The sequence below is a fragment of the Solanum pennellii genome, chromosome 2 (assembly GCF_001406875.1).
Source record: "Solanum pennellii chromosome 2, SPENNV200".
In the NCBI taxonomy this organism is placed as follows: Eukaryota; Viridiplantae; Streptophyta; class Magnoliopsida; order Solanales; family Solanaceae; genus Solanum; species Solanum pennellii.
This window is the reverse complement of record NC_028638.1, coordinates 39,706,579-39,731,188: the sequence shown is the minus strand read 5'-3', so window position 1 is coordinate 39,731,188 and position 24,610 is coordinate 39,706,579. Positions and strand designations below refer to the sequence as shown.

Genomic DNA, 24,610 nt, shown 5'->3' with positions numbered 1-24,610 from the left:
TATATATATATATATATATATATATATTTATATATATATAGATATATATATATATAGATATATATAGATATAGATATTTTTTGAAGTTAACAAAAACACGTGCACCAACACCATATGGGGTGGGTCTGTCTCTATTTGTTATATACTACAACAAATAAAGAATTTAGCAATAAAGGATATTTGTAATTATATTGTAATTAGCAATAATAATAATATGAGTATTTATAGCGACACTTTATATAAATGTCTTAAAATATTTTACGTCTCTATATACAATATACAATGACATTAGCTCTTCAATTACCGCCAAATATTTTTGCAGTTACCAAATATTACAGCTAAAAGAAAATTTTAATGCCACTAAATATCACTGGTAAGTACACACTATACATTACATGCCTCATTCAATACATCAAAAATAATCTCTAGTGATCTTTAATTAGGGATAATAGTTTAATTGCCGTTAAACATGTATGTTTATCGTCAACTAGCATTTTTTGTAAGTAACTCTAAAGCTTATAGCGACATTTTGATCCAACGATAATTAACTAGTTGATAAAAACTTTAATACTCTTTGTTAATGAATATATTTAATTTATTATCGCTAAAATTTATTTTTATTTATGTGATTGTTCATATTTAGGTATTGCGATGAGACACACATGTCAAAACAAAAGCTTTTATTTACTTATTTATCCTTCACTTGTAAAATGAAGACACGTATCTTTCCAATTCTAATTCAAATAACTTTTTTGCCATTTCAAGTTTAATGGCTATATTAAATTCAAATAGTAATAATAAATAATGAAAATTACACACATTACCTTAGGCATTAGCTAGTGAGATGAGTGGTCCTATGGTCAATAGGATGGGGCCAGGCCAGTATGGTTGTGGAAGAGCAAATGCACAATAATGCTAATTTGTAAACAAAGAGACACCAAAAACTGAATCCTGGATGCTAAAGTTAGGTGCACATATATTCAAAAGGCCACTAGCTAAGCATGGAGGGCCAGCTCAGCCTAAGTTGAATCCTATGTAATCATTGATCAATTTGGAGGTTCTAATTTGAGTTTTGTACACATTGTCCCATCCATATGATGTGTTCTTCCCAAAGCAGACTAGTTTTGTACAGGATGTGATTTTGGCTAGTGCCTTCTAATTCACAGCTAGCATGTATTCAATATATGCCACTAGTGTACGTACACATTGAATGTATTTTGGAATGAGTTGTACACAAATGTAAATAAATTTGTAATCTATCGACAAGGATGGTGATAGAGTGCTAAGTACTCATTCATTCTTTATAAGATGTCTCGTATTTCAGTCTCCCTGGCATGCAGTTGCCTTTGTTACGGAGTGTTTGTTATCTCCTGTAATAAGGTTAGGAAAACAAAAACAGAAAAAAGATGAAACAGACCGTCCACAAAACTCACTGTGTTTCCTTAAGAAATTTGATACCCTCAAGTACTCGAGGTTGCAGATTAATTCATTCTAAGATAAAACGGATTAACCTATTAGAGAAGTAGCGGTACCTCAAACCTTAATAATTTCAGCGAACGCAAAAACAATAACGAGAGAACACATAGACTAGTCAATCAACAAATTTTATTTCTTATGAAAAATGTATGCAAGAGAGAAAAATTTCAGTGTTGAAAAACGAAAAAGAATCCTTTATTTATAGCCACTTACAGCAAGAAAGGCATTTGTTCAGACATTGGTGTGAACGCATCTGTTCAGACATGTCTTTCTAGAATATTGTATTTTTTTTTGGAAAAAATAATGTTTTTCCGGAACGTGAAATTAATTATATTAATTAAGCCAAAGCTAAAGTTGAGCACGACGACGCAAGGGACACCTTTTTCTTATTAATCTTTTTAAGGATTAAATGAAGTGTTTCCTAATATAAGGATAACAATTTCTCTTTCTTCTACCAATATGAGATAAATGATTTTTCATTTGAAATGACTTTGTCATTTTCCCTCCAAATTGGTTACCTCACATTTTCTATTTTCTCTTCTTATTTCTCATTCATGCCTTGTAAAATCCAACAGTGTTTTATCCTAATGTGAAACTTTTCAACGCGATTCAAAAATTATTTTAAACTCTAATTTAGATATCAAAATATCAAATGGAAAAAAAATAGAAAATGTTCTTATCAAGTCGTCTAATAAATAATTAGACATAACAACTATGCATAAAGGGTGAACTTTATACAATATCATTTTTCCTCTCTTCTTCTGCTTCAAAAGCTTTGTTCGGTCTTGATTGAAGGAGATATCATGACTCATTATATCATAATTCCCATAATATTTTTTTTTTATTTTTGGGTTAATTTTAGACTAAATAAAAGATATAAATTAGCTTGAGGTACGTACGTCCATGAGTAAAAGTCCCAACTTCTGAAGTTTGTTGTTGCCAAATTTTAAGTCACCTTCAATCAAATATGTCTGAAGTTGATCTTGACAAGTCATATCAAATTTCAAACAAAAACATCTAATATTTAATTTTTACATGGCCAAAGTTCAAATAAAAATATTTGAAGTTAGATGATACAAATTAATTTTCAAAATAATCGCCCCAAAAGCGTATATTTATGGACTCTTGCACCCTCATATTTGTCAAACTTGATTACTTATCAAATTTTGTGCCTAACTTTTTTACATTTGTAATGTGTGAATGTGATTAATTTTGTGCTTTTATTACGTTTGCAATTGTTAAGACACATTTTTGCTTTAATTTTTGTCAATCTTCTTTGAAATAGTAAAGGAATTAATTAAATACGTCAAAATCTTTTCTTCTTCTATTTCTTTTTTATTATTTCAATAAAGGGAAAATTCTGCCAAGTCTTTGTTCCCCACTCATTCTCCACTTCTAGCTCTCTTCGTTAAAGGGGACATACTACTTAGGGCCCGTTTGACCATAAATATATTTGGGAAAAATTTGGCAAATAATGTTTGTCCATACAATTTGCCATTATTTGGCAAATATTTTTGGCAAATATCCCAAATTTTCAAATACTAGTTTTTTCTAGTATTTGGGCCAAATCTCATTATTTGGGATATTTTGAAAATTAAAATTTTACTCCAATCTTTTATCTTTTACAAAAACACCCTCTCTAGTTTTTGCTTGCGTTGTATTACATCATTTTTTACGTGAACACCAAAATAGTGATGAAATATTTAGTGAATATTAAATAATGATATGATTGTTGATGAAAATTATTAAAAATTGGCTTTAGGTAACAAAGTCATGTACTTTGTCTGCTTCACGATACATGGAATAATTCTTGTTGCACTCACTCCAAATTACCACATCGTTTTAGTGTCATGGACATTATTTGTTATTGTTGTAACGAACATTCAATTGACTTGTAATACAAACTTTTAGTTAGTTTTGATAGTTTTTAAAACTTGTGGGTATAAATCATATTTTTCTAAAAAGTTGAAATATATTTCCCAAATTTTATGGCCAAACAGATGGTGAAATTTCACCCAAATTTTCACTCAAATAATATTTGCCAAGAATATTTGGAAATCTATAGCCAAACGCTAGCTTAGTAACTTACCTAATTATACATGAAATTTTTAAATTTTTTTAAATAAAATTTATATATTTATAAAGTATGTAAAAAATATTATAAGTTATAATAATTGACAATTTAAAATAATTAAAAAAATTTACCATCAAAAATAAATTCGTCTAAATCTCAAAATCCAAAAGATATCACATAAATTGAGACAGAAAAAGTATTTTCAGGCAAATTGCATAAGCTTTCTATGTCCACCCCTACACGCTCCTATTTATTACTGTTACTGTTTTACTCCTCATCCTTATTAGTGGTAAAAATTCACGATACCTTTGTGCATGACTTTTTTATATATAGTATTTACAAAATTGTACTTACGGTTATCGTAAATAACAGTAAATCAAGCTGATTATTGTAATCAAATCCGTACATTGAGGGGTAAAATTGTAATACAACCCCACCATTGATGACAAGTACAATAAAATTAACTTAATAACCACAAAATGAACAGTAACTAATTAGCTTCGATTCTAAAATATGCACAAATAATAACCAAAAAAAAATAAAATACTACCTACTTGTAATAACTATCTATCTAATAATACATGTGTTGATGAAAAATAACCGATGCAATAATTGAGCTACGCGCTACTCATTTATTGAACTCAACTTCGCGGTGAACTTCTTTCTCCTGCCATTCCCTTTACAAGTACGATCATTATTATCATCCATCATTTCTTTCGAAAAATTAGGACCACTTTTTTCAAAAACTATAAACTTTTCACCACTACTACTACTCGTGTTTAATGCGGAGCTAGCTTTGACAGCTAATGCAGCCATTTCTTCAGCTTTCAGCTTATGTTTAAGTTGGGTTAAAGGTAAGGCAAAATATAGCTGACCAAGCTGAAGCTCTTCTTCGGCTTTAACGGCGCAAACGACGTTACCGAAATCCATTTCGTCGGAGTTACAGATGAAGATTGTAGGGTCATTTTGTAATAAGAAAGAAGCTTTAATTGGATAAGAAAATTCTTGTAATGTTCCATCGTGAAGTATTAATTTGGCTGTGGCTACTGATGTTGATTCGTATGAACTGCATATAATGCCCATATTATGATTTATGCATATATATGAATTGGAGAAAGGGAAAGAGATATATAGTAATTTAATTGTTGTTTGAAAAGACTCAACGACGAGTGAGAAAAGAGAAGGAGTGGTGAGGTATATAAAGGCCACCACTATTTGTCACGTAGTAGTATGAGAAATACAATATTTCGGTTCGTTCTAATTTATGTAACACTTTTTGAATTTCATGTTGAAATTTATAATTTAAATTATTCGCCTCTCGAAACAAAGAGAGTAGTATTAATATATAGTGTGGATTAGTGTTCGGTAAGTTTTCTTTCATATTTAATCAGAGGTTTTGAGTTTTAAATTCTCTTGGATATATATTGAGTCGCTTTTATTAGAGAGCGTTTTACTATTAATATGGGATTTTTTCGGCGCGGATTTGATTTATTTGGGCTCCAATCAGGGGGCAGAGCCAGTCCTTTGTTTGGGGGTTCATTCGATGGAAAATTACTATTTATATATGATTAAAATTATTTTTTATGTATATATAGTAGATGTAGAACCCCCTTCGATTAGTTCGTGTGTCAAATTCTTCAGATTATGAATCACCTTATTATAAATTCTAGCTCCGTTATTAGCTCCAATAAGATGGATACTGAACACCAGATTAGAAACCAAAAAAAATATTATTAATATAAGGTAAATGTTGAGGACAACACTCTCCATATGACTTTTTTTTCATTTTCTAAGGTCGAATTCAAGAGTTTTAGTTAATTGAAAGAAATGAACTTGAGGTTAACTTAATGCTAAAAGCTACTCCCTTTGTCCCTATTTAGTTGTCCACTTTAGAAAAAGCACACATATTAAGATAATAATAATTTACATAGCAAAGCTACAATCTTATCCTTATTAAATATGATTTCAAATAGGATGAATTAAAACTTAGAAATTTTTAAGAAGTTTAAATGAGGTATAATAAAAAAAAAAATTGTTCTTTCTTAATTAATCAAAATTGACAAGTAAATAGAAACAGAGGAAAAGTTCGCGAGAAAAAAGACCATATTTCATAGGAGGTATGACTCTTCAACTTCACCACCCCACCTTATGCCTAGTATGGTGCGTGTACATGCAATTGACGTGGGGTCAAACATCAATACACTATAATTAGGACGGATCATGCTCTTAATAATGTAGAGAAATTAATTTTGAGTCTAAACTTCAATGTAACTTTAAAAGTTAGCTTACCAAAAGGATTATCCAAAGTAAATGCATAAGAATATCTCTATTTTACATCCAATTAATGTGGACTTTCCAATAATTATTAAACCTTAAATGGTAGTGCTTAGCCTTTTATATATACTAATAATAAAATTACATGAATTAAAACTTATTCATAATTCTCATTTGGACCGAAAGATTTTGATATATATACGTTGCACGCACTAATTCCAATTTCCGCCTAATTCCGCCTCCGAAAAGAGGCAGATATTGTTCTAAAGATTTGCGGAAGAATCTAGAACATTTTAGAACTCTTAAGAAGACTAAAGAAGGTCCCAAAGTAGTATATAATTCTCTAGAAACGGGACTAAAGTATAAATATTTTAGGGACTTGTAAAGTAAATATTAATTGTATTTTAGTCCCTAGGAAGTAGTATAAATAGAGGTGCCCCTCATTTGCAAAGGCACCAAGCAAAGTTGTAAGCGAATCTTCCAAAGTAACACAAGTCTTCTCACAAAGTTCTCTTTTGTTCTTTCTAAATCTTTCTTTACACTCTCTTAACGTTTCGAGTTTTAAAAATCTTATTTAAACTTACAAGATCGTGAAACTAAACTTCAATGTAACTTTAAAAGGGATTATCTAAAGTAAATGCATAAGAATATCACTATTTTACATCCAATTAATGTGGACTTTCCAATAATTATTAAATCTTAAATGGTAGTGCTTAGCTTTTTATATATACTAATAATAATAATAAAATTACATGAAGTCAAATTTATTCATAATTCTCATTTGGATCGAAAGATTTTGATATATATAAGTTGCACGCACTAACAATAAATTAAGGAAGATATTATAAACAAACTATTAAAAAGTCACATGCAGGTCCTTTCTGTTATTATTAGTAATTAGCATTATCCTAGTTGCAATATACTTTTTGATCCATATTTTTTAGTTTGTCTTAAAAATAATACTAATGTATTTTTATATTTAGGAATAATTAAATCTCAAAATGTTTATTCAGTATTAATGAAATAATTTATAGTTATTTATATTTTATTTTAAATTATAATTTTTTTTTAAAAAAAAAATTTAAATTCAGTATCAAATCAATTTACATCACATAAATTTAAAAAAAAGTAATTGCATGCTAAAATTGTTAAATTTATTTATTATTATTATTATTATTATTATTATTATTATTATTATTATTATTAAATAATAATAATGTATGGTGTAGAATATTCACCTAATTGATATACTAAAGGGAAAAGTCTGATTTACGTCTCCTTAATTCTATAAAATATCTTAATGTTACTTTATGTTATATTTTAAGGTTAGAATCATTCATTCATATTCTAATTATTAGCTAATTGACTCGAATTTGCTCTTTATTCTAACAAAAACTCCAAGGTGAGCCCGATAAATTTTAGGTGTCAAAATATTTGAGAGGAAAAATGGCTTAGAATTAGACTTTGTTATCTTCGTAACGGAATACGGGAAAGATAAAAAAAAATTGAATATGGGAAGAATATAATTCTAAACTAGTAATATAATAGTATGAATCACTCTTAAAAGTATGACAATAATATTAAAAAAAAATTAAAATATTTTGGATAGTAAACTAATAGGGATGACATTTTTTGAAATAAATAAAATATATACTGTATTACATCTCTTTCTTTCTTTTTCTTGTTTTTCATCTGATGTCCAGAGCTTGTATTAATGCTTCAATTATATTCAAATCACATGTTATATGGCTCATTCTAAGGTGACGTTCCTAATAACATTTTCTTCACATATTATTCGAACTCGAGATTTCTCATTAAGAGTGAGACAATATCACCACTGCTGACGTTATTATATTCGTGTTTATATAGTGTCCAATAATACATATGGCATGCCACAATGCATTGCCAGGTTGTAAAATGGGGGGTGACAGGTTGTATAAGGTGACCTTTCACACTGCCCCACGTTTCACCAAGCTAACTTCCAAATCAGGGATTCAGCTGCCTTATTGACTTATTCTCTACCTTTTTCTTCAATTATATTAATTTTCAACCTTAAATAGTAAGCTGGTTTCTAATTGTACAGTATACACCTAATTATACACACCCTCAGTTCCAAAATAAGTGGTATTTGACAAAAGAAACAGTATTTTACATCATCAAAAAGATCTTAATGATATTTTTTAAAACTTTATATGACGGGGAAACTACTAAAATAACTCCATTTTTTAAAGTATTAATGAATGGTAAGTTTTACTTTCTTGGATAGATGGTTTTAAATTAAATGGTATTGTCCAAACTAAAAACTTCGTTACTTTTCTCGTTTAAATTTGATTGTCTGGTACTTGATATACAATTTAAGAAAATAATTTGTCTTAAATTTTGTGATTTTAAGGATATGTAGAATATATTAAAATATTTTTTAATCTTGTGATTTTAAATGTGATACTGAAAAATTAAAATTAAAGAATTGTCGATATAAAATGACATTTTCTTGTAAACAATTTTTTTTAAAAAAAAACAAACAAATTCAGATAAATTAAATGTATATCTTTATCTAAATTTGATTATAGGAGTATATGAAATGTTGAATATATAATTAAATAATAAAAGTGTATTTTGTGATTCTATATATCTAACAATTCACTTCAACATAATATCAAAACGGGCAAATATCTTGAAATCATATCTCACAACTATCAATATGAACATCAATATCTCACAGCCGGATCAATACGAACTTTAAGAAATAGTAAATGAGATATACTTATTTTGGATTAAAAAATATCTTTATTCCCCTATTGATCCTCAATTGACCTTGATTTCATGAGAATAGTAGAAGAAGTTAATTCTCCCAACTTCTTAATAAACACATGTAATGTATTTATGAATTTAATAAAGTGAGCCATTTGGAGGTGGGTCTTCAAAACCTAACCATGCCACCAAATCTTGACTAGCTAACGTATCTTAGCTTTATAATTAAAAAAAATTGTTAACAATAGAAAGGCAAACATTATCTAATCTAATCTAGAAGAAGGTCTATTGGCTGGCCACTAACAAACAAGCAACCTCTGCCTTTGATAGTGATGCAACATACTAAACCATGCACCATTATATAATCTTCCCTTTTCTTATTTATTATTATTATATTCTAGATCATGACATTATACATATGCAATATAATTATCTACTAGAAATTAGGGAAAAGGAAAAAAATAAGTATTTTTATTGAGAAATCTGTTAGATATATAAGAGAAATATTTGTTAAGAACTCATTAATAAAGCAAATTTTTGGCCTGGTAGTAGAAATAGAACTTGCTGGAGTTTTGTTACCCTTTTTTATGACGGTTCGATTCCTCTGGGGCGTACAAAATTTTGATGAAGTTAGAACTCTAGCTATAACTAATTAACCCAAGGTACCACGTAGGATGAATGCATTTATACAAATTTTAATGTCTATTTATGCACATTCAAAATTTAAAATCATAAATATCCGTTAACGCTAAGTTAAGAGTATAACTAATGTAGTTAATTGTGTCATCGGAGATGAAAGGAAAATAGGTTATCCACGTTGAATACTTGAATTTGGGAATAGAGATGACTGATATGTCGTTATCCCAACAACCCAACAACAGCTTACGTAATATGATCTGATCTTTAATTCTACAAAGATCCATCTTTTCTTGTTTCCTATGGCCACAGAAACTGCACATCAACCTTCTCTTCTTTACATTTTTTTGTTCTGTTTGCATTATTTAACCACTCAAGAGTATTCTTCTATGATCATTTGGGGTGGGCTGTTAATGTTGAGGCAAATAGTGACTATTTGTCTGTTTTTGATCAATTCCTAAATTTGTATGTTGGTTTTCGATATTTACTGATTGGAACAACAAAGGAAAGAATATATCATTCCAGGGAAACTTTCGATTCACCACCTTGTAATCGCCTCGCGATATCGGTTTCCTTGCCCCCAATATAATTTCATGAAAAAAAGAAAGATATGATTTATAGTGGAAGCATGTGCAAGAGATGCATGGCTCTTGAGTCTTGAGTTTTGGTTCATGAACCGATTAATGCATTTCCAATATGCTGATAGAATGTATGTTAACAGTACAAAACTAAGCTCAAAATCAATTAGCTTCTCATGTGTCTTTTCCACTTTTCATCTTTGAGTAGAACATCACGAATAAGATGCTTACTTAATCTCTGTAAACTGCCATTTATATTTAAAAATTTGTTTGGTATAAGTATAAGAGAATGGTTATAATTATCTAATTAGGACAAGAGAACTCTGGTGTCATGCAGAGAAAAGTTTGAGTATCTTATCTAAAAGCTTCTAATATAAAAACAGTAATAGAGGAGTTCAAACTGGATCTGGTCGTGTAGAAAACGGCGTTTCCAAGTGGTTCAAGGTAGTAGATTGTGAATCCAAGCCATGCAAGTTTAATGACGCATGTCGTTTATAAATGGACTAAATACTTTAACGCAATGAGTGAAGTAACTTTTAGTATCATTCTAACCCTTTCAGAGATCATAGCAGAATAGATCGGTCACAATTGTTACTCCCTATTCGTTAAATCAAGAGACAACCAGGAGGGGTCCAGGACCAGAGATACAACTAATATAATGTAGGAAGAAGCCAAAGATTCAAGAGCAAAGACGCCGATGACAAAATCCAAGTCAAGAAAGCCATGGCAGCAGAGAGTTGATACCGTAGGCATATGTTATCTCTGCAGTATACATTACCAGAAGCAATCAGGAAATCAGCCACACTAGCTGTGGAACACGACACAGCCAGTGACAGTACCGAAAGGACCTGTTTTGAACCCAATGATATGCTATTTGATCAGAACAAGATTATACAGTTGAGTTGTCACAAAATTTATCAAAGCACTTACCCAATCTCCTAAAACAACAGCTGTCAATACTCTGGGCTGATTAGATGGGCGTTTAGCCAAGACTAGAAATGTATCAATCATTGCCAATCCCAAACTCCATGGTGTTACCAAACCCATGGTTGTCACCAAAAAGCTACAAACAACAATAGGTTAGATAGGTAATTTATTAGAGAGATTGCACCTATGCAACTGAGAGAGAGAGAATAAGATTTTCTCGCAAGTGATTACTTGTGTTCTATTCTTACTTGAAACTATGCACATGTAGTCATGAATTAGTTTAGAATGTGAAACTAGCAAGGAATGACTATTCGATAAATACACTTGGTGACATCTGCTACTAAGTTGGTGGAATTATGACCCAGGCAAACCAGTAAATCTCGAGTTTAAAACCACCTACTTCTGCAAGAATTAAAATATGGAAAATAAAAATACATCAATGTACAGCATCTTATAAGCAAAAGAGTTGTTTGATTGAATAATCATCAATCAATAGTAACAATTAACCATGGATACAAATAATATCAGTGCTAAAAAGCCTGTATTCTGGAAAGAATAACAAAATGAAAATGCAAGAACAGCACCTTAGAAGCAGAATATGATTCGTTTGTCAATGACCGATAGTAACATTAAACCATGGGATAATAACTTCTAAATCTAAAATCTGTTAAACAGACTACGCATATGAGATAACATCAAGGGGTGTGGTTGGATGGATGGGATCCTCCACGCTTAACCACATGTCTCAGTTTCGAGCCTGGAAGTGGAGAAACTCCTGATGGGGAGCGCTTCCTACATTACAGGACCCTATGCAGTACGAATCTAGATTAATTGGCCAGCGTTTCGATTGGAATAATCTTCAGCCAGAAGTCATGTTAAAACCATGGACTTCCAAAAAGTATCGGTGAGCTTCTTCTTCCTGCCGGTTCAGGAGTTTAGGCCTAAGCGGTAGTGGTGGTTTCCTAGTTCGAGTTGGCATACGTAGTCGCCACACGAGAATCGAGAGGTTGGTTGGTGCATTAAGTAAAGCATTCCGCTAGTTGGCACATAGCAAGCAAGAAAGCTCAAAGCCAGCAGTAAGGTCTGGAGCAGGAGCAATGGGGTAGGTGATGGTCGTTTCATGGTGGAATTTAGCAAGTTGCTAGAAACCGCACCACCTACCCGAGCAAGAGTTTAATTTTTTATTTTATTTTTTTTTATGACAAGGGAAACCCGCAGCCGCTATCCTTTGGGTGCGCACAGGGTAAAAACTCCGCTCCTATGCAATAGCTCGCAAACCACATAGGAGAAGTAACCGCACTAGGCAAGCCTGGTGCGACGAGCTCGACCCAGAAGGAAAATCCTTGCTTTCGCTGGCAAGGGGTTTTGAACTTGAGACCTCTAACATGGAAGTCCCAAGCTCAAACCACTGGGTCACCCCGAAGGTTCTACCCGAGCAAGAGTTGTGCTAGAGAGCTTTTTTTAGGCAACGAAATAAGAAAACGAAAATGCAGGAATAGCACCTTAGAAGCAGAATATGATTTCAATCATCAATGACCATTAGAAACATTAAACCATGGGAAATACAGCTCATAAATTTAGAATCCATTAAACAGATTAAGTATATGAGATACTATCAAGAGATGTGGTGGAACAGATTACTATCAAGACATGTGATGGAACAGGTGATTATCCCTCAACCCTTAACTAGAGGTTTCATGATCAAGCTCTGAAAATGGAGAAATTGCTGGTAGAGAGCATTTCCTCCTTTAATGGGCCCTATGCAGGCCAAATTCAAATTATATATAATACTCCAATTGAGGTTATACAAAAACATAACTACAAATGTGAGATATATCCCACTAACAACTCGTTTCAGTATAATACTCCAATTGGTATGACAATTGCATAGATGATTCCAGGCAGCATAAATCTCAACTAAGCACTTCCCAATGGCAGCTTTCACGACAAAACTCCGGATACAGTACAGAGAAAATCTGATATCTATTTCAAGTTCTCAAGTATAGAAAGCATGCAATCGGACTTGTTGTCAGTGATCATATCTAACCTCAATTACGTATCCAAATTCCCATGCCTCAACTAATTTAGAGGGATACCTGCTCCCTCCACCAGAAACAGGTACCAGATAACTCTATCCACCAATGCTAAGACAAATGGAAAGGACTCACACCAGTTGCCTAATTCAAGTTTAGTTTCCTTACAATCGGCTGCTCAATCTTTTCAATCCACTCATCTCACTTACATACCGATTTCAAGAGCCCCAAATTCACAGATTAAAGCATTGTATTCAAAAATGATAACCTCGATAACCAAAAAAAATATGAATACTGAGAAGAGATGAAAGTAAAAAATATTCAAGTACCAGAAAGGAGCGTAGCTGTAGCTGAAGAAAGAAACACCAAAACACATGAAAAGAAGTGAACTGACAGAGAAAATAGCCTGTCCTAATCGCAAAGCTAAACCAGCACTCGTCCCCATAGCCCCCGGCTGTTTATCCATTTCATCAGTAGCACGCCACAGAACGATTTACCTTGTTGTGTTTGTTAGAATTCTGCAATCCAATCAATAATGTGCAGTTTTTTTTTTTTTTTGAAACGGAGTGAATGGAATGCGAAAAGGAATTTTGGGGAAAATAATAGTGATGGGGATGTTGTAACGTAACAATATCATACTCATTGCAATCTTTACTATGTCTGTCTAATTTGTTGACAAGAGAATTTGATTTGTCTTTTGACTCTCCGAGTCTCAAGAGGAAAGGGGAATAGCGACCCAGTGCCCGACGAACAATAAATGTTGATGTTGCCTAACATAATTTGTTAGTATATCAATTATTCAATTGAAATTGGGCTAAAGTCAATTTGGGAGTATCTATTCAAATCAGAGGCAATTTTGTTTATTTTAGTAAAGATAGGGTACCCATAATATAAAGAGAGCAACTTTCACAGCAAACAACAAAAATCATATTTATATGTTATAACTATAGTTTGTATAATTGCACTCTGTACTAAATATAAACATGTATATTTCGCTTTATATATACAAAAGAATGTAGTTATATAGAATTTGTTTTGATTTTTGTATACATATACAAAAGATCGATGGTATAATATATATTTGTATAAAGCTAGAAAGAGAGAAAAACAAAAGGAAACTGGGTAGAGAATATTTGTATTATATAATTACAAGTTTATATGACGAAGATATGTATTTGCATGTGTATATACAATTTTCTCTCATTGTATACAAACAGAAACGTAATTTATACAGTTCTATTTGTATGAGCGAAAGATAGACTAACAAGCAAGATCTGAGAGAGAGACGAGCGAGATCTGAGAGAGAGAGAGAGGGGAACAAAAATACATGTATAAAAAATTTTCTCGCTTTATACGAACACAAAGACATTTTATACATTTGTGTTTGTATAAAAGCGAGAAAGGCAAGGGAGAGAAGGAGAGTGGCGAGCGAGATTTACCTAGAGAGAGGCGAAATAACAGTTTGTTATGAGATACAATTAATCAAACTATATTTATAACATTTAATTTAAATTAATAATTCACAATAATGTACAAATTTTCCTACAGAGAAAGAATAATTTTTTTAACTAATAAACTCAAATAAAGGTATCAACAACGGATTGTGGTGTACCAACATTACTTTACTCTTAATTAGAGTAAGAGCAAATTCGTGTCGAATTCAGAGAAATTCTTTTTGAAGTGTCACCGTTGGGTCTGCACTTAAAAAAGGGAAATTTTTGTGCAATAATATACATTCAGCCCTATATTAGGTATTATAGCTATAGATAAATAAAATTGTAATTCGCGATTATAAATTTTAAATTTTTTATGAGTCACTTGATTTATAATTTGGTTTCTAATTATATAATCCAATATTTGTATATGTGTACAATAGCTATTTGTATATAATTTATGAAAAAATTATAATAAATTACCCTATTTGTATGTTGGCAAGCAAAATATACAAATTGAGTTCTGAAAAATTCCTAATGTGTAATTACATAATTTGTATATACTTACCCTATTTGTATATATACAAAATAGAACTATAGCTATGGAGCGTAATTATCGAAATTATAATTATAAAATCTTATTATGTCTATTATGTTTGCTATTTCTAGAATTTTAGGAAAAAATAAATAAAAGTAGAGGTATATTTTAAATTCTATTAAAAATAAAATAAATTTTAAGAATGACAAATATAAAAATCGTATTGACACTCTATAACTATAATTTTACTATTTGCTTTCCATAGCCAAATTATGTTTGCTATGGAGTATATGATTTGTATAAAATTGCGGATTTGTATAAAAATTGCGGCAATTCGTATGAAAATTGTGTTCGTATATGTATATATTTTCTGTGTTAGGCTAGAGTGGCGAGCAATATTAGGAGAGAGGAGAGAGGTGAGCGAGAGAGTGCAAAGAGTGGAGAGAAATGAATTGTATATGTATATCAATAAGATAATTGTATATATGTAATTACTATGTATATGTGTCATGTCGACATAAAATTTTAATTCGTATACAATTGAATCGTTGAGTTGAGTTAAAACACTTGCATTTGTATATCAATCTTTCTCTCGCCTTATACAACATAAATTATACATTGCATTTTTATAATTTGTGTTTATATAAAGCAAAAGAGAAAGACAAAAGAGCACTGAACAAAGGAATATTTATATTTGTATATAAATATAAACCCAAACACAATGTATATATTTGTGTTTGTATAAAATGAAAAAAACACAATATATATATTTATATTTGTGTAAAATGAGAAAAGCAAAGAAGAAAACTGAGAGTGGTGAACGAGATTCGGGAGTGAGACGAAAAGTTTGTTGCAAAAGTGAAATTAAATGAGGTATAGACCACTGCATCCGCTTTTGCGAGATTCGGGAGAGTGACGAAAGTGTGTACTTTTTTTCTTATGTTTGGACAAACTACTGCATCCACTTTTGCAAGGCTAAGCACATGCTGTCGAAGGTACCCTCATTCGGTCTACCTCCAAACTCACAGTTTCTGCGTGCACTTGGACCTGCTGGAGATATACGACGTGCCCGTCAACTGTTTGATGAAATTCCCCACCCAGATATACGATCATGGACGCTCTTAATCACCGCATACACAAAGAGTGGATTTCCAAAAGAAGCATTAGAAGTCTATGATGAATTGCGGGCAAGGAAAGTTCATCCTGATCAATTGGCACTATTATCAGTAACCAAGGCTGGTGCTGCTTTGGGCAACTTGATAAAGGCAAAAGGTATTCATGAAGATGTAATTAGATATGGATATCGCGCTGATTTGTTCCTTGGAAATGCATTGATTGATATGTATGGGAAGTGTAAATATGCTCAAGGTGCAAGAGAGGTTTTTGATAATATAAGTGTTAAAGATGTAATCTCTTGGACGTCGATGAGTTCGTGCTATGTTAATTGTAAACTTCCAAGTGAGGCGTTAATAATGTTCCGTGAAATGGGGTTAGATGGGGTGAAGCCTAATCCTGTTACATTGTCTACTGTACTTCCTGCCTGCTCAGATTTGAAAAGTTTGAATTTAGGTAGAGAGATTCACGGGTATATTGTGAGAAATGGAATACATGATAATGTGTATGTTAACAGTGCTCTTGTGGACATGTATGCTAGTTGTTCAAGTATCAAACAAGCAGAGACGATATTTAATAGTACGCGTCAGTTTGACTATGTTTTATGCAACGTTATTATGTCAGCATATTTCTCAAATGGGGAATGTGACAAAGCACTTTGCATCTTTGATCAGTTGCGAAAAGGAAGAACCAAACTGAATCATGATTCCTGGAATTCTGTTATTGGAGGATGTATGCAAAGTGGAAGAACAGATAAGGCACTTCAAGTACTTCATGAAATGCAGCAGTCAGGTGTAAAACCAAATAAAATCACGATCACCAGTGTATTACCTACTTGTATAGATCTAGGAAGCATAAGAAGAGGGAAGGAGATTCATGATTTTCTCCTTCGACATATATTTTTGGAAGATGAGACAGTCTTCACTGCTTTGGTACTCATGTATGCTAAATGCGGTGACCTAGAACTATCCAAAAGAGTCTTCTATATGATGCCAAAAAAAGATACTATTGCTTGGAACACAATGATTATTGGAAATTCAATGCATGGGAAGGGAGAGGATGCCTTGTTGCTTTTCCGTGAAATGGTAAGTTCAGGGGTGAAACTCAACTCTGTTACCTTTACTGGTGTCTTATCGGGTTGCAGCCATTCACAGCTGGTAGACAAGGGCCTTATGATCTTTTACGCAATGAGTAAGGAACATGGAGTTGAACCTGATTCAGAACATTATTCATGCATGGTTGATGCTCTAAGCCGTGCTGGTCGCCTAGAACAGGCATATGATTTCATCCAAAACATGCCCATGAAACCAAGTGCTGGTGCTTGGGGAGCACTGCTTGGTGCATGTAGAGTATATAAGAATGTGGAAATGGCACGAGTTGCTGGAAAACAACTGTTGGAGATTGAACCAGAAAACGCTGGGAACTATGTTCTATTGTCCAATATCTATGAAGCTGCCAAATTACGAGACGAGGCCTCAGAAATTAGGAAATTGATGAGAGAAAGAGGAATTATGAAAGTTCCTGGTTGTAGTTGGATTCAAGTGAAAGACAAAGTGCATACTTTTGTTGTTGGTGACAAGAATAATGCGCAGACTGCGGACATTTACAGCTTTTTGACTGAAGTAGGTGAAAAGATGAGGTTAGCTGGGTATTTACCCTGTACAGACCTTGTTGGCCAAGATGTTGATGCAGAGGAGAAGGAATACAGTTTATGCAATCACAGCGAGAGGCTTGCTGTTGCCTTTGGGATTCTTAATTTGGAGGGTGCATCATCCATTAGGGTGTTTAAAAACTTGAGAATATGTGGAGATTGCCATAATGCCATTAAGTATTTGGCTAAGATTGTCGGGGTGCAGATTATTGTTAGAGATCCTCTAAGATTCCACCATTTTAAAGATGGGTTATGCTCCTGTAGAGATTTTTGGTGAAATAACAAATGCCATCAAGTATTTAACTTGATAAGCTGCAAATGTAATTAGTTCTTTAAGGGATATTTGGTGGACCTAAGCTGATAATACTATGAAGAAGGTTCTTTTCATTTTCTCCAAGGAAAATAGAAGTCTGCAGATATCATCCACTGTGACCATGCTTGCGGGTGCATCTAACAATTTAGAATTTTTCGCTGGCACAAGCTCCATGAGATATACTCAGCACAAAGGTTCTACGTCCTATTCCTGTATGCAAAAATGTAACAATTTTCTTCTAACCACTTTTAGGCACCTTATTATATATATGTCTGAAGGTTTTCCTTTCAGAGCGGTGAAGTCTTAAGCTAGAGAAGAAAGGTTCTACTGCCAGGTTGATACCTGGGACTAGAATACGAATTCTATATGTTTGGAAGTCAATATTGAAAACAATAAGATTATTATTACTTCATTGGAGCTTAGCGGGGTTAAGTGAACCAAGGAAGAGTAAGCATTTATATTGGCTCCTTTGTTCATTTCTCTTGATCAAGTGATTTCTCTCCATCTGTCTGTCCGTTTCTACTGTAGTTGCAAATTTCATCTGCTTTACCCTTGCATGATCTATGATGAACACTCAGTTGTTTGTTACTTATTAGATATACTGGTAAGGACCAGCCTTTCCGTGGTTTAAAATCTCTTAACAACATAAAAATACTTGATTGAGCTTACCTTTGCTGAACATATTCACTAATTTTGATGATTGTGGAGTCTAAGGGGTATGATTGTCATGAATTTGCTCCTTTGATGACAGTACTTTGTACTTTATCCTGGGTGTATACAAGCATTAGAAGTGTTTGTAACTGGCTATCAGCATGAAATATTACTCGAGCTTGATAATATACAGCAAGATAGTTGTTTCAGTGCTTGTCCAAATTGGGTCACAGAATGTTTAACCTTGTAACTTACAACAAAATTTAGACCAAGAAATGATACACACATTCTAGAACTCTCCATCATTCAAGTTGGGCATACCAGATACCCTGGATTTTGACATCCTTGGGAACCTTTGCCCCCAGATCAGTATCAGATGGCTGGATGCTCTCAAATACTCCAATGACCTCACCAGTCTCTGGCTTGCTCTGGGTAACACTCAAGGTGATCTTTCCTGTTAAAGATGCAGTGTTCTTTACGTTCTCCTTCTGAAGCTCCTCCTCGTCTCCTCTCCCTCCAGCAGGCAATGCAACAGCATTGTCATAGCCAGTAGATCCACCTCGTCCCTTTGGGTCAAGGAAGGATGAACCTCTGTATGATGGCACAAGGAACTCACCACTAAAGCTTTCTGGCTTGCCGCTTGCCACAAGCTGTTTGATAGTGAAGAGGAAGGGCACACGCTCACCACCAGGAAGCTGAACTGTAACAGCAGCATAATCAATTCCATCCTTCTCCTCAAACTTAACAGTGCCATCCGGAGACACTTCAAATGGTCCCTCAATCTCATCAAGAGTGTAGGTTAAGCGTGTCATGAGCTTGGTTTTTTGGAAGTCTGGGGCTGAGTTCTTGCTGACACCCTCTGCCTTGACTGTGAATGATGTGGGCTCTAGGCAGAATTTCTTGGCAGTGTATTTGCCTGGTTTGAAGGCAAAGCTGCCAACACCTCCTTCAACGGTAGGACACTGGTTAGCAGTTCCAGTTCCCTTTACTTCCATATATGTCTTGCTTTGGATTTCATCATAGGTTAAACGTTTTGGAACTCCTTCCGCATTTGCTCCCTGTGTAGCCAAGTGTACAAACATTAGAAATTTTTGCATGAGAAACAAGAACAACAACTACTACACCTCAGTCCAAAAGTTGGGTCGGCTATATGAATTCTCATTGACTATGCTTCTCCATATAAGCTCAACTCATGTCATCATCATACCAAATAAAAGTATGTGTAGAAGTTAGATTTTATATATACCAGTATGTATGACAGAATCTGCAAACTAGTTCATCTTTATAGAACTATTGATGCTTGTCCTGAAATACAGATGATAGCATGAACATCCAGAAATGAGCTAGGAAATTTTGACAAAAGATTGGATAGTCTGATCTTAGTTTTGGAGGTGGCAATGGTAAAGAAGCCTTCTGAAGTATTTTTACGTACTCTCAAAGACATCAAGGCCCTCTATTCCTTATATAGATATTTGGTAGTTTACTAGTTATGGTTAGAAAGTGATTGACAGTGAATATGAGGCCGACTAGCTTGAAGAACATTTTTACCTGCTTTTAGAATTATTGGTATGTCATACTGGTTAGTTAGCATTCATCTCTAGTCCAGTTATAGTGTTTCTTATTATTCTAAATTTAGATGGTTGGATTTACACCAAATGAAACCATAAACTTCATACACAATAGAGGGATATGGCAGTTCATATAATGAATGGAATTCCTCTTTCATCCTATCCTATTCACAGTACTGATCCATTCATAGCTTAAAAGTGGCTTTCTTGCTTTTGTGCCTCCTCGTGATCTAAACTAGTCAGCAGATATACCCCTGCAGCGCTGGTTTGTCTTGTATTTCTAATCGTTCGTTGTTTAATAGCTGGCATGTTGAATTGTATACATAATATGATGGACTTGTTTAGAAAGATCCTAGTTGAATTATATATGACTCTGTATTATGCAGGCAACAACACTGGATACATGGGAAATATAGACATGAAGCAGGCAAGCATTGAGTTAGAAAAGCAACTTACCGAGACGACGAGGGCAGAGGTGGCAAGAGCAAAACCAGCAATCTTGGCAGCATCAGTACATTTCTGAGCCAATTCCTTGATTTCAGTTTGCAAAGAGCAAGTAAGCCTGCCTGAACCTTGTTCAACACCAAATGCTTTGCTCACACTTTGAGCAGACCTCAACTGCAGGTTGTTTCTAACACCAACCTTTGTCGGTTGCATAAGAGTAGCAGCTGCTTGTAGAGAGGCAGCCATAATTTTACCCCTTTTTTTGTTGATCAAATGTCTTGTGTTCCTCTCTGTTTCTGCTTTGTTAGAAAGTGGATGAGTGGCAGTAAGAAATGGTTTGTATGGACTATGGAGAGAGTAGACAAATTATTTTGGTGGCTTTGCTGTGAGTAAGATAAGAGATAGGATAAGGCCTAATTTTTCATTGGTTGTCTAAACTAATGCCTCTTTATTTGGTGGCTTGCAACGTGGCAAAGTTAGTGTTTAGGATAAAGATATTCATTTTGTAATTTTGCTAGGGAATTTGTGGACTACTTCGTTTTGAATTATTTGAACCTAAAATCTTGTGAAATATTTACTCTTACATATTTGTACCAAATCATATAAGTTGATCATGCTTAATTATTTGTTGAGATGATATATATTGCTAAAATGGGTTTAAAATGTTATGTGACTTGTTGGAAATGGATTAAATTTACTCTTTCTTTCACTTAAAAATACTAGTCCTTTTTAACGTAACCATGAGATGGCATAATGTATGCGGATTATGGTAGAGATCGAGTATATACTCAAGTGTTTTTTTTTTGTTTGGGAGTGGGGGGTAGTTCATAGTTGTAGCTTAAAGGTATTATTGAGTTTTTAAAAATAATGTTATTGGATTGTTGGTTATTGAGTTTTTAAAAATAATTTATTGGGTTATTGGTTTGGAATCGATTTTCACTATTAGTTATTGGATAAACCGATAATCCAATAAGATGGTAATAATTTATTAATTTACCCTTTCTAATTATTAAATATTAATAACTTAATGTATAATTAGACACTATTACCATATCAAATTATTAGTACTCTACTAACTTCACAATAGACCCTTTTACTAGTTTTTACTGTTTACTTATAACCTAAAGATTAAAGTAGGGTTCACAGTTGTAGCTATTTGATTTTAGTTTTAGTTTTAGTTTTGGTCTAATTGGACTATTTTTGTTTTAGTAAGTGATTATAGGTTGTAGTATTTGCAAGCTTGTAAAGGTCTATAATTTGATTAACATAAAAAATTTCATATTATGTTTTGGTGATAACACGTAATTATAGCCTTCGTACTATATTTTCTCTTATTGATGCAATTTTCATTATCTTTTTTTTTCTCGTTATATCAAAGCATTTAGAGAAGTGAGAAGACGTATAATATTTTACGGACAATTTTTTATCGGATAAATTAAAAACCAAATCAATAATGATAAAAAGATCGATAAAGAATATCTTATTAATTTGTTATTGATATTTAAAAATCGAAAATCGATAATACATACAATTGAACAAAATCGATGCACACCCCTATTCACAAGATACTAGAAGCATAAAAAGTAAAAACTTCTATACCATAAGCATAAAAAGTAAAAACTTCTATATTGATGCATAATATTATGATATGATATCTTTTTTTTAACCAAAAAATAGAAAAAAAAATAAATGTGAATTATATTGATTGCAATATAAGATTCAAAATTGATATTATGATATAATATCTTTTTTTAACCAAAAGATAGAGAAAAGCTAAATGTGAATTATATTGATTGCAATATAAGATTTAAAACGAAATGTAATTGTATAGATCCCAATATAAAGTTTACCAAGAATAATTATAAAATTTACCAAAGAATAATAATCAGATTAACTTGATCTAAATTTCATCTTTAAAAAAATAAAAATTGATGCAATGGTAGGAGTCATTGAACGACTTTTATTTTATTTAATTAATTTGTCAATTCACTTACACATTTTTTTTTATTATCTCATTGTTGTCATTTATTCTATTTTCTTATGCCCTCTTCAATTTATCAATTATATATTATATTTTTTAAATTTTTTCTAACCTTCATTCAAATTTTTTTATGTAATAATTCAAGAAATTTTAATTGCTTTAAATTATTTTATGTTGAGTTCAAATCATTTTGAATTATTTAGTATTAAAATTAATTATTAATTAATATTTAGTTTGACAATAGAGTAATAAACAAGGATTAAAAAAGATAATGTCTAATTTATGATTAAAAGTGTGTCATCAATTCCATTATTCTGAAATTGAAGTAATATAAATTTCATTCATTACTGTAAAGAATAATTACAATTTTCTAATATTCAATATTTAAAACCTTTTCAGATTCCACTCGAAAGAATCCAAGTAAAAATTCATATAACAAAAAAACACAATTAATTAATTATATTACTAATAAGAATTAATAAAATTATGATAATTATAATTTTATGACGTGTAAGGTTGAATAAAAAGTCATTACAAAAATAAAATACTAACTTAAAATCTAAATGAATTTAAATTTAAAAAGTAAGAATATTTTAAAATACTTCTAATTTTCAAATATAATAGAAGCTAGTTTGGAGATCTAAGCACAGCTACGTTTACTGTGACAGATTCTTTGAATCTCAAAGATTGGCTATTTTTTCCCTGATAAAATAGGGAACACAGCAATTTCATTATTTTTTAAAAAATATATGTAAATTTATCAAATATTTAGAGATGGGAATCAGGAAAAAAATATGAACCATTCAGATTCGTTTTCAAATTAAAATTCGATCAAAATTTTAAAAAAAAACGAAAAAAAAAGAAGGTGATTTAGATAGGAGTTCCTCTCAGACAAATGCCTCGTTTCGTCTTCATAATTTTAAAAGAATGGATATCAGACTCGTCATCTGTGTTTGTTCATCACTGAGAAACTCCCAAAACAACCATAAATATAGCAAAAAGACGAAATCAAAGTACTAACAGACGAGTGAAATTTGAAAGGAAAACGTAAATAGTATCAAAAACCCGAGCAGCCATAGCAAAAAACGTAATACTAGATGAATCGATCCAGGGCAGCCATAGCAAAGTGAAAGATGAATGGATTGATGAGGAAACAGGAGTTTTTATAGGTGGTGGGGTGACTTCAGGGTTTAGGTTAGGGTTTAGAAGGGATGAAAAAATTCATATGGGCCCGGATTTAGTAGCTAAACCCACAACTTCTGGGCCTTTCTAATTCATTCAATTATGTAGAAATTACCTAATTTATGTATATATTTTTATATCATATTTATTAGTGAACATGGTAAAAAAATATTCTTTAATTTTAATTTATTAGTTGACTATATCATGTCGTTACTAATTTTCACTATTTATACCCTTCGAATGACGAAAATTTTCAAATTGACCAATTTTTACTTAAATTACATAATTTTAATTCGACCCAACCCACCTAATAATATAACTCATTTTCGTTCTCTCTTCATCTTCATCCTCAAACTTGTGTTCCTTTTCAAAAACAATAAAATCATCCAACAAAGCCCAACAATATCAAAAATAATATAATAAATGACTATGAACCCAAGAACATAACAATGATTAAATACAAATAATCCAAGCATTATTTTTCAGTTAGATCTAAAAAATTGAGGAATTACTGGAGCTTGGAGCTCCAATTCGTCGTTGCTGATTTTCTTCAGTCTGTTTGTGTATTATGAAAATTGAAGGTCAAAGTTAAAATTTGAAGCTAAATTTAGGGTTTAATATATGTATAAAAAAGTAACACATACCTCTTTGGAAACTTCTTCTGCCTTATTTGAAGATCTCGCATAATTCATGAACCATCCACCAACATTGAACTTTATATCAAGCAGGTATGGAAAAAATTATTAATTGATGAATTGTAATGCATATGTTTCAACTTATGTCAGCTTTAGAACATTATTGGAATTTTTCCGATGTACTTAAAGCTACGGAATTCACGAGTTTAAAGATGAAGATGAAGATAGAATAAAAATGGGTTATATTATTAGGTGGGTTGGATCGGGTTAAAATTAAATAATTTAAGTAAAATTAATTAATTTGGGGATTTTCGTCAATTGAAGAATATAAATGGTGAAATTAGTAACAGCA

The 24,610-nt window shown here is 32.1% G+C and overlaps 4 protein-coding genes, 1 long non-coding RNA gene and 1 other non-coding gene across 6 annotated transcripts; 1 reads left to right on the top strand and 5 right to left on the bottom strand.

Annotated features, from left to right (window-relative positions):
- Positions 1-3,916: 3,916 nt before the first annotated feature.
- On the bottom strand, positions 3,917-4,737 carry LOC107010446. Its single transcript, XM_015209731.2, has one exon. The coding sequence runs from the start codon at positions 4,631-4,633 to the stop codon at positions 4,175-4,177; it is 459 nt and encodes a 152-aa protein (XP_015065217.1). The 5' UTR covers positions 4,634-4,737; the 3' UTR covers positions 3,917-4,174.
- A 5,520-nt stretch (positions 4,738-10,257) lies between these two features.
- Positions 10,258-13,523, bottom strand: LOC107009563 (CASP-like protein 5C3). The gene is made up of 3 exons (XM_015208905.2): positions 13,079-13,523; positions 10,720-10,852; positions 10,258-10,637 (listed from the first exon to the last, which is right to left on the bottom strand). Exons 1-3 carry the CDS (start codon positions 13,213-13,215, stop codon positions 10,440-10,442), a joined length of 468 nt encoding a protein of 155 aa, XP_015064391.1. The 5' UTR covers positions 13,216-13,523; the 3' UTR covers positions 10,258-10,439.
- Positions 13,524-15,475: 1,952 nt separating this feature from the next.
- Positions 15,476-18,255, top strand: LOC107010991 (pentatricopeptide repeat-containing protein At1g20230-like). The gene has a single exon (XM_015210281.2). The coding sequence runs from the start codon at positions 15,704-15,706 to the stop codon at positions 17,759-17,761; it is 2,058 nt and encodes a 685-aa protein (XP_015065767.1). The 5' UTR covers positions 15,476-15,703; the 3' UTR covers positions 17,762-18,255.
- A 333-nt stretch (positions 18,256-18,588) lies between these two features.
- LOC107010992 (oxygen-evolving enhancer protein 1, chloroplastic) lies at positions 18,589-20,861 on the bottom strand. The gene is made up of 2 exons (XM_015210282.1): positions 20,473-20,861; positions 18,589-19,506 (listed from the first exon to the last, which is right to left on the bottom strand). The coding sequence occupies exons 1-2, from the start codon at positions 20,704-20,706 to the stop codon at positions 18,751-18,753; spliced, it is 990 nt and encodes a 329-aa protein (XP_015065768.1). The 5' UTR covers positions 20,707-20,861; the 3' UTR covers positions 18,589-18,750.
- A 2,462-nt stretch (positions 20,862-23,323) lies between these two features.
- Positions 23,324-23,410, bottom strand: LOC114076197. Its single transcript, XR_003577075.1, has one exon. It is a non-coding gene; the product is annotated as a small nucleolar RNA SNOR75 (small nucleolar RNA).
- A 616-nt stretch (positions 23,411-24,026) lies between these two features.
- LOC114076050 lies at positions 24,027-24,466 on the bottom strand. The gene is made up of 2 exons (XR_003576477.1): positions 24,268-24,466; positions 24,027-24,178 (listed from the first exon to the last, which is right to left on the bottom strand). It is a non-coding gene; the product is annotated as an uncharacterized LOC114076050 (long non-coding RNA).
- Between the last annotated feature and the right edge of the window lie 144 nt (positions 24,467-24,610).